The sequence below is a fragment of the Mesoplodon mirus genome (assembly GCF_964341445.2).
Source record: "Mesoplodon mirus genome assembly, chromosome: 15".
Lineage (NCBI taxonomy): Eukaryota > Metazoa > Chordata > Mammalia > Artiodactyla > Ziphiidae > Mesoplodon > Mesoplodon mirus.
In genome coordinates this window covers 47,729,862-47,739,566 of record NC_138991.1, presented here as the reverse complement: position 1 = coordinate 47,739,566, position 9,705 = coordinate 47,729,862, and the positions used below count along the sequence as shown (strand labels likewise).

Here is a 9,705-nt window from a genome sequence, read left to right as displayed (position 1 = left end):
AGATGTGTTTGGATGAGATTCACATTTGAATCAGTAGACTGAGTAAAGCAGATTGCCCTCCCCTATTGTGTGGGTCTTGTCAAATCAGTTGAAGGCCTGAATAGAGCAAAAAGCCTGATTCTCACCTGAGTAAGAGGGAACTCCTCCTGCCTGATGGACTTTGAGCTGAGACATTGGATTTTCCCCGCCTTCAGACTTTAACTGAAACATTGGCTCTCTCTGGGTGTAGTCTGCCAGCCTTTGGACTGGAACTTACATCACCAGCTCTCCTGGTTCTCAGGCCTTCAGATTCTGAATGGAGCTACACCATCATCTCTACTGGGTGTCCAGCTTGCCTACTCAGCCTGCAAATTTTGGGACTTTCCAGCCTCCATAATCACATGAGCCAATTCCTTACAATAAATCTCTCTCTCTCTCTCTCTCTCTCTCTCTCTCTCTATATATATATATATATGTATATATACACATATACACCTTATTATTTCTGTTTCTCTAGAGAACCCTGACTAACACACCATCCTTAGCTTGACTTTTATGCTGGTCAAAAACTTTTAAAAAATCTTTAGTTGTTCACTTTTCCATGACACAAGGCTTTACCACTTTCCTCAAGCCCCCACGTGATTGTGTCTCTATTCCCAAGTTTTGACTTTACTTCTAGAAAATATATAGGCCAACAAGCTAAAACAACCTCAACTTCTCCCTCCTCCCTTTTGAAACATCTGTATTTTCCCAGTCCTTACCACTGTCACTGTGTTCCTCCAGGACAAGGATCCTCTCTAGTTTTCAAGGGTAAGTGCTTCATCTCTTCATCCATTGTATTTCCTCTCTTCTCCCCAGGAGCCTTGCTCCAGCAATTAACTCTCTATACTCTGAACTTTCATCCTTTCCCTGCCATTGCCTTCTTTCTCCCCGTCTGATAATGTCTTTATCATCAAAAAATAAAACTCCATTTCTTTACACTACCTTTGCCGCAAATCATGATTGTATCACTCTCCATTCAAACGTCTAGAAAAGTACATATGGTATACATTTTAAAGATGTTTTTATTTTGACGTAATTGTAAATGGATGTGCAGATGTAAGAAATAATATAGAGAGATTCTCCTCCTCCCGGCGTGCCCTGCGGCATGGGGGCTGGTCCCGGAAGTTCCGAGACGGGTTCCAGGTGCCAGCAAATCCTGTAAGGTTCGCGTGGAAACTGGGGTCATGGCGGTCCCCGGCCCAGCGCTCTGCCTCTTCGACGTGGACGGGACCCTGACGGCCCCACGGCAGAAAATTACCAAAGACATGGATTGCTTTCTACAAAAACTGAGGCAGAAGATCAAAGTTGGAGTCGTAGGCGGGTCGGACTTTGAGAAAGTACAGGAGCAACTGGGAAACAATGTGGTTGAAAAATATGATTATGTGTTTCCAGAAAATGGCTTGGTAGCATACAAAGATGGGAAATTCTTGTGCAAACAGAATATTCAAAGTCACCTGGGTGAGGCCCTAATCCAAGATTTAATCAACTACTGTCTGAGCTACATGGCGAAGATTAAACTCCCGAAGAAGAGGGGTACTTTCATTGAATTCCGAAATGGGATGTTGAATGTGTCCCCCGTCGGAAGAAGCTGCAGCCAAGAAGAACGCATTGAGTTCTACGAACTGGATCAAAAAGAAAGTATAAGACAGAAATTCGTGGAGGATCTGCGGAAAGAGTTTGCAGGGAAAGGCCTCATGTTTTCCATAGCTTGTGTGTCTCCCTCCCCGCTCGGCAGGAGGCCAGATCAGCTTTGATGTCTTCCCTGATGGATGGGACAAGAGGTATTGCCTGGGACATGTGGAAAAGGATGGCTATAAGACCATTTATTTCTTTGGTGACAAAACCATGCCAGGCGGGAACGACCACGAGATCTTCGCAGACCCGAGGACGGTGGGCTACACCGTGACGGCGCCCGAGGACACACGCAGGATCTGTGAGGAGCTCTTCTGCTGACCATCCCTCTCCCCGTGGGAGGGGGGTCCCGCCACGCCCACCCCCAGCCCACTGTACAGTTGTCACTCGGGTCCTCACTCAGCAGGGAAATGGCCCTCTGCCTCCAGTGCTAGAAGCAGCCAGAAGGGAGAAGAAAAGGCTTGTCAAGAATGGTTCAAAGGACTGTCTCCAACAGAGGGTTTCATCCCCACCCCGAGTCTCAGGACCCCCAGCCCTGCCCTGATACATGCGATCACAGTACACCTGGGGTTTTTTTGTTTTTAAACTTCCCCATCATTCTAGAATGATACAGGAAGAACGAATGTGCCTGGACCCTCCCTATTTCCTCATGGGTCTCGTGGAAAATGTAACAGATATTCACGTTGGGACCCTCTGCATCAGTACCAGGATGGGGGCTTTGGTGATGAGAAAGAAAGGACAGGACGTTTACAATGATCTGACCCTGGGACAGATGGTTAAAAACACTTCCAGAAATGAAGCTCCCCCGTGAGAGCACTGGCCGAGTGACCACTGACCCCAGGGACTTTGCACCTAGCTGGCCCAGGAAGCAGGGGTAGCTCTGTATCCACTACACTTTGAAGAGCCCGCTGGTTTCCTAGCCATTGGGACAGAGGCAGTGGAACCAACCCTGCCGAGAACTGGCACACGGCCCTCCCGGGACGCAGCTCTGAGCCCAGGCCCAGAGGCTGACCAGGGCGGTCACACTTCACCCAAAGAACCTCCTCCTGCTGTCCCCAGGCCTGTTTGCCCTAGTTCCGCAGGGATCAGGGGAGAGCCTGGACTAACAGATCAGGAGCTGTACCGTTTCTCTGCCAATCTTTGAATAATAAGCCCATCCACCCAGGCCTTTGGAGCTACTGTGGTCAGGCCTGCAACCCTCACTCCTCCCTCCCGCTTTCTGCAAGTTCCTTGTATAACTGGAAGGCAGCTCGGAGCCTCGTCCACAACACAGAACACGGAAGAGAGCTTTCCAAGAAAACGGTTGCTGTGTCACTTTTGAGCATCTCCCTCCACAGACCAGTGTCGGGGCCGGCATCAGTCCAGGCATGGCCTCTGCTGGGGGCTTGCAGACCTGAATCTGAAGTGGGGATTGCAGAGGTGCTCTGAGCAGCCCACCTCTCAGCCCCCACCAGGTACCTTCATCACAGAGGAACCTGATTCCCCTCAACCCTCCCCCAGCCCGGCTTGTCTCAGCTCAGGATCAGCGCCAGGCTGTGAGGTCAGCCCCCTCACCTGCCCAGGGCCACACACTGGTGTGACGGTTCTCACTCGTTCACAGGACTCTGCCGTCCTGTGGCATCCTTCCTGGCTGAATTTTACACCATACTGTAATGATCTTTCAAAATGAAGAGTAGCAAATTAAAGTGATTTTATTGTTTCCTAAAAAAAAAAAAAAAAAAAAAAAAGAAAGAATACAGAGAGATCCCATATGCCTTTGCCCAGTTTCCTTCAGTGGAAACACCCTGTATAACTGTAGCACAATAGTACGTATAATCAACCGATCTATTCCGATTTCACCAGTGTTACATGTACTCGTGTGTTTGTGTGTGTTTAGTGTCATGTGATATATCACATGTTTAGGCTTTGTGACCACCACCATAGTCAAGATAAAGGACAATCTCATCACTGCAAGGATCTCTCATGCTATCTTTTTATGGCCACACCACCTCCCTTCCTCCTTCCCCCTTGCTCTTGGAAATAATTAATATGTTTTCCATTTCTATAATTTTTGTCATTTCAAGAATGTTGTATAAATGGAAACATACAGTATGTAATTTTGGGGACTGGATTTTTTTCCCTCAGAATAATTTCCTTAAGATCCATCCAAGTTGTGTATATCAATATTTCATTATTAAAAAAAATTTTTAATAGTATTCCTATTCCATATAGATGTACTGTAGTTTTTTTAACCATTTGCCCACATTTGATTATCTCCATTTTGGGGCTATTATAAAGTTTCTATGAATATTTGTGTACAGGTTTTTGTGTGAACATGAGGTTTTATTTATCTAGGACAAATATCTAAGAGTGCAGTGCAGTTGCTAAGCCCATATGGCAAGCATCTATTTACTTTTATCTATCTATCTACCTACCTATCTATCTATCTACCTATTATCTATCTATCTATCTATGTACCTATCAATCATCTGTCTTTATATTTTACTGTGGTAAAAAAAACAGTACATAAAATTTATCATCTTAACTATTTTTACGTGTGTAGTTCCGTAGTGCTAAGTATATTCACATTTGTTGTGCAGCATTTGTTCTCCAGAACTTTTTCCTCTTGCAAATCTGAAACTACACCCCTTAAACAACAACTCCACTTTCTCCCTCCCTCCAGTTCCTGGTAACTACTATCTACTTTCTATTTCTATGAATTTGACTACTTCTGGGTACCTCATATAAGCGGAATCATACAGTACTTGTCTTTTCCTGGCTGGCTCATTTCACTTAGCATAATATCCTCAAGTTTCATCCTTTTGGTAGCATGTGTCAGAATTTCCTTCCTTTTTCAGGCTGAATAATATTCCATTGTATGTATCTACCACATTTTGTTTATCCACTCATCCATTGATGGACAGTTGTGTTGCTTCCACTTCCTGGCTCTTGTGAATACTGATGTTATTAATGTGAGTGTGCAAATATCTCTTTGAGACCCTGCTTTCACTTCTATTGGGTATATACTTAGAAGTAGGATTGCTGGATTATAAGGTAATTCTATATTTTATTTTTTTGGGAAACTCCATGCTGTTTTCCACAGCAGCTGCACTATTTTACAATCCCAACAACAATGTACAAGGGTTCCAATTTCTTCACATCACCACCAACACTTGTTATTTTCTGTGTGTGTGTGTTTTTTTTTAAATAGCAGCCATCCTAATGGGTGTGAGGTAATAACTCATTGTGGTTTTGATTTGCATTTGTCTGTGATGTGAGCATTTTTTCATATGCCTATTGGCCATTTGTATATCATCTTTGGAGAAATGTCTATTCAAGTTCTTTGCCCATTTTTTTTTTTTTTTTTTTTTTTTTTTTTTTTTTTGTATGCGGGCCTCTCACTGTTGTGGCCTCTCCCGTTGCGGAGCACAGGCTCCGGATGCGCAGGCCCAGCGGCCATGGCTCACGGGCCCAGCCGCTCCGCGGCATATGGGATCCTCCCAGACCGGGGCACGAACCCGTATCCCCTGCATCGGCAGGCGGACTCTCAACCACTGCGCCACCAGGGAGGCCCCCTCTTTGCCCATTTTTAAATTGGGTTATTTTATTATTTGTTGTAGAGTTGCAGTGTTTTTTGTTTGTTTGTTTGTTTTTTGTTTTCTGTGGTAGAGTTGCAGTGTTTTTAAAAATATTTTCTGGATATTAATCCCTTGTCAAATATATGATTTGCAAATATCTTCTCTTACTCTGTAGATTGTCTTTTTATTCTATTGGTTGTGCCCGTTGATGCACAAAATTTTTCAAATATGATGGAGTCCCAAGCACATTTTGTTTTGTAGGAAACTGCCATACTCTTTTCCAGAGTGACTGTACCATTTTACATTCCCACCAACAATGTATGAGTGATCTTGTTTCTCTGAATTCTTATCAGCATTTGGTAGTAGCACTATTTTTCAATTTTAGTCATTCTGATGAGTGTGTGGTAATATATTTTTGTGGTTTTAATTTGCATTTTCCTGATGGTTAATGATGTTGAACATATTTTCATGTGCTTATTTGTGATGTGAAATGGCTGTTCATGTCTTTTGCCCACTTTCTAATTTTTTTTTTATTGTTAAGTTTTCAGTTTTTAATATATTCTAGATACTCATCCTTTGTGGGTTACTAATATTTTCTCCAGTCTGTAGCTTATCTTTTCATCCTCTTAACAAGGTCTTTCACAGAGAAAACTTTTTTAATTTTCATGATTTAATCTCCAATTTATCAATTTTTCCTTGCTTTTGGTGTCATGTCTAAAAACTCTGTTATACACTCCCCCATTCTTTCTTCTTTTAGAGAATCATCACTCTCCTTATTCCATAAAAATGTTTCATCTGTGTGGTTTGGTAACAAGCGTATGGCCAATGAGAACACTCTATCTCCTTGCCCAGAGATGGTCAGGTCTCTCAAGCTCGACCATTCAAAGTCCTTCTTCACAAGAGCCATTGGGAAGGATGTCCTCTACTTCTCCATGTGGACAAAGATTTTTCTGAGAAGAAGACAAGCAGAACCAAGAAATGGAGAGAAAAGAAGACAGTGTTTCAGTTATGTAGTTTAAACCTCTGAATGCTGGTATGCCTGAAGCTAGCTACCTTTTGATGTTTCTATGATTGAAGAGCCACCAAATCAATTATAAGCGTCACCAAGTCTCCCCTCTCCCACCAAACTGGTTTAAATTGGGTTTATGTGGTACATAATCAAAAGAGTCCTAGGTAATATAGCATTCTATATTAATTATTCCTCTTTTCTCTTCTTTATTTTACACTTTAATTGGTAGTCTGTTTTTCACCATATCATGCCCCTGAAACTGCTCTTGCTAAGGTGACCAGTGACAAAAATTTTACAGTCTCTGTTCTTAACCTCTTTGCCATATTTGACATTAAGTAAATGTCCAATTTACTTGTTTCCTAATATTCCTATAATGTCTTTCTCCTTTTTCTTTAGGTCCTACACATCAGAGACCATGACAGACATCATCACACAAGTTATATCTTTACATGGAGCTTAAACCTCCCCACATCCTTTTACATCCTCTACATTTTATACCCTCTCTTTAACCAGTTATGCGTGTATTTGGATTTTTGGACCTCAGAACTGGACTTTGCTTGTAATTTTCTGGACTCTACATAATATTAAGGATGCTTAAGTTTGAGTTTTGGGTAACTACCCATCCCAGTTGGCTCATATTAGGCATGCAATCAGCCAGGATTTCTTCACAGAAATTTTTTTATATCCAGCCAACCTGGGATGTCTGGCTGTGGGCAAACCATCTTTTGTTGTCTGGGAAATATCACCCCCAACACCTCAACTGATATGCAAAGATAATGTAATACCAACTCAACTATCTTAAACAGAAAGGAAAATTAATTATCTGACATAACCAGAACTTTCAAGGAAGCATCTCTGCAGGGTTAACAACGTCATTGGTTCAACATCATCATTGAGAATCGTTTTCATCTTCTCATTTGCCATCCTCTGGCTGGTACCTCTCATGGTCCCAAGATGACTAGAGTTCTAGGCATCACTGTGATAGGTTGCAAAAATGGCTACACTATTTGTAGCTACTCCCATCAAGAGATATAGTCTACTTCTCCATCTCATTAGGACTTAGTCATGTGACTTGCTTTGGTCAATGGGACAATAGTAAGGAGACACAAGAAGACACTTGAAAAGTGCTTGCACATTGGAGTTGTTGTTGTTGTTTTCTCTTGCTGCACTTTGGAACCTGAGACACTATTTCGTGACCAGCTTGCTGATAGCATAGAAATGAGCCACTTCCCCCACCCCCCAGCTGACCCCCTCTAGACCAACCAGCTTGTCAATTGTCAGACATGTGAGTGAGGCTGTTCTGGACCATCCAGCCCCAGCTGAGGAAGCCCAGGCCACAAGAACCACCTGGCCAACGCACAGAATCATAAGAAATAATGAATGATTCTATATTAAGTCACTAGATTTGGGGGTGGTTTGTTATGTAGCACAAGCTAATTGATACAGTCACATACAGACCCAACAACATACATTAACAGGAGAGTGCCCATCTTGACACTGTATCTGTTTTTAGTGAGGAATGTTTCCTTATGTATCATTGGCTAGAGCTGCATCCTGTCTATTCCTAAAACCATCCCTTGCAAAGGGAATAGAATTGCCATGATTGCCTTGGAAAAACACTGGGGTCATGCAGAGAGGAGTAGACTATCCTCCAAGTGGAGCTCTGCCAAAAAAAAAAAAAAAAAAAAAAAGAAGCCTTCTGTCTTTTTGGCAGAATGCTCCATGGAGGATGGACAATTAGTGAAGGGGCAGTGGGTTTTCCTTAGGCATGCAATAGGCAACTACTATAGGTGGGCCCCGGAAATTGTGTTTTCTGATTCTCCTCATCATCCCCACCTCCAACTATGGCTCATTGGACTAGGGATGCACTGGGGCAGAAACTGTGTATTTGGAATTTAGACTATGTGATAGTGCCTGTGGGGGATGGGAAATATATCAGGTACTTTAGGGGGCTGTGAGGAGGTTGTATGCCATGAATGGAGGGAGAGACAGAGACAGGGAATCTAGTTAATGTTTTTCCATTTTCTAGATCCAGTCTCTCCTGGGGCTTGGCTAGCTTTCTGCTCTTGGCTTCATGAAACACTTCTGTCATTCTTTAATACTAATTTCCCCTTCATTTGCTTGAGCTAGCCCTAATGAGCTTCTGTCACTCACAGTTAAAGTGTTTATTTTATTTTATTTTTATTTATTTATTTGGTTGCATTGGGTCTTCGTTGCTGCACACAGGCTTTCTCTAGTTGCATGGAGTGGGGGCTATTCTTCCTTGTGGTGCGCGGGCTTCTCATTGCAGTGGTGTCTCTTGTTGCAGAGCTCGGGTTTTAGGCGTGTGGGCTTCAGTAGTTGTGGCACGTGGGCTCCGTAGTTGTGGCTTGTGGGCTCTAGAGCGCAGGCTCAGTAGTTGTGGCCGCGCATGGGCTTAGTTGCTCCATGGCATGTGGGATCTTCCTGGACCAGGGATCGAACCCATGTCCCCTGTATTGGCAGGCAGATTCTTAACCACTGCGCCACCAGGGAAGTCCCCAATAAAAGTGTTTTAACTCACTGTCCTTATGAAAAATGCCAAACCTTACTCATAATAAGATAAATGCAAATGGAAATTACACTCAGATACCATTTAACACTTATCAGATTGGCAAAAAGAGAACGGTCTAAAGACTTTATTGGTAAGGATGTGGGGAAACAGGCACTATTATCATGACTGGTGTGAGTGCAAAAGGTTGTAGCCCTCGTGGAGGGCAAGCTGGCACCATCCATCAACCTTAAAAATGCTCTTACCCTTTGACCTAGCGATCTTAGCTCTGGGATTTATTCTACAGATGCACCATGGTAAGGAGAACATGATGATTTGCAATAGTAAAAGTTTGGAAATACCAAAGTATTCACCCACTAGGGACAATTTAAACTATTCAAGTACATCCTTACATGGAATACAATGTAGCTGCAAAAATTAATGAAATTCTCTATGCTCTAATATGGAAAGGTCTCCAGATAGATTATTAAGTCAAACAAACAAACAAGCAAACAAAGTGCAGAATATTGTACATAATATGATATCTTTTGTGTGAGAAAGAGGGGAAAGAAGAATATATAAGAAAATTTATTCTCATTTTAAAATATTTAGATGGGTAAATTTGATAAAGAAAGTATGGAAAGATGAACAAGAAACTAAGAAATGAATAAACATGGTCATTTCTAGTGGGTGGAAAGAATGGCTGAGGTGGGAGTTCACTTCCCAATGACAATCGTTTGATATCAGTCTGACCTTTGCAAATGGGAACACATTAGCTGTTCTAAAAATGAGTATAAGTAAAAAGTCATTTTCCAATTAAAATATTCTATCATTCCATTCTATCCTGTTGTCTGAAGAATTCAGGGTGGTACAAAGAAAACATGCTAGGTTGATACATTGCCACTTGTTTATAAAAACACCTTAACCTGGAATGTACTGATGAAAATCCAAAAACATACAAGGTGTGCAAGAAATAT

At 42.3% G+C, this 9,705-nt stretch overlaps 1 protein-coding gene across 1 annotated transcript; it reads left to right on the top strand.

The window, feature by feature from the left end:
- Positions 1-1,134: 1,134 nt before the first annotated feature.
- On the top strand, positions 1,135-2,770 carry LOC309817430 (phosphomannomutase 2-like). Its single transcript, XM_082645761.1, is given in 2 exon segments — positions 1,135-1,754; positions 1,756-2,770. Coding segments are annotated over 2 exon segments (768 nt in total). The 5' UTR covers positions 1,135-1,205; the 3' UTR covers positions 1,975-2,770.
- The last annotated feature ends 6,935 nt before the right edge of the window (positions 2,771-9,705 follow it).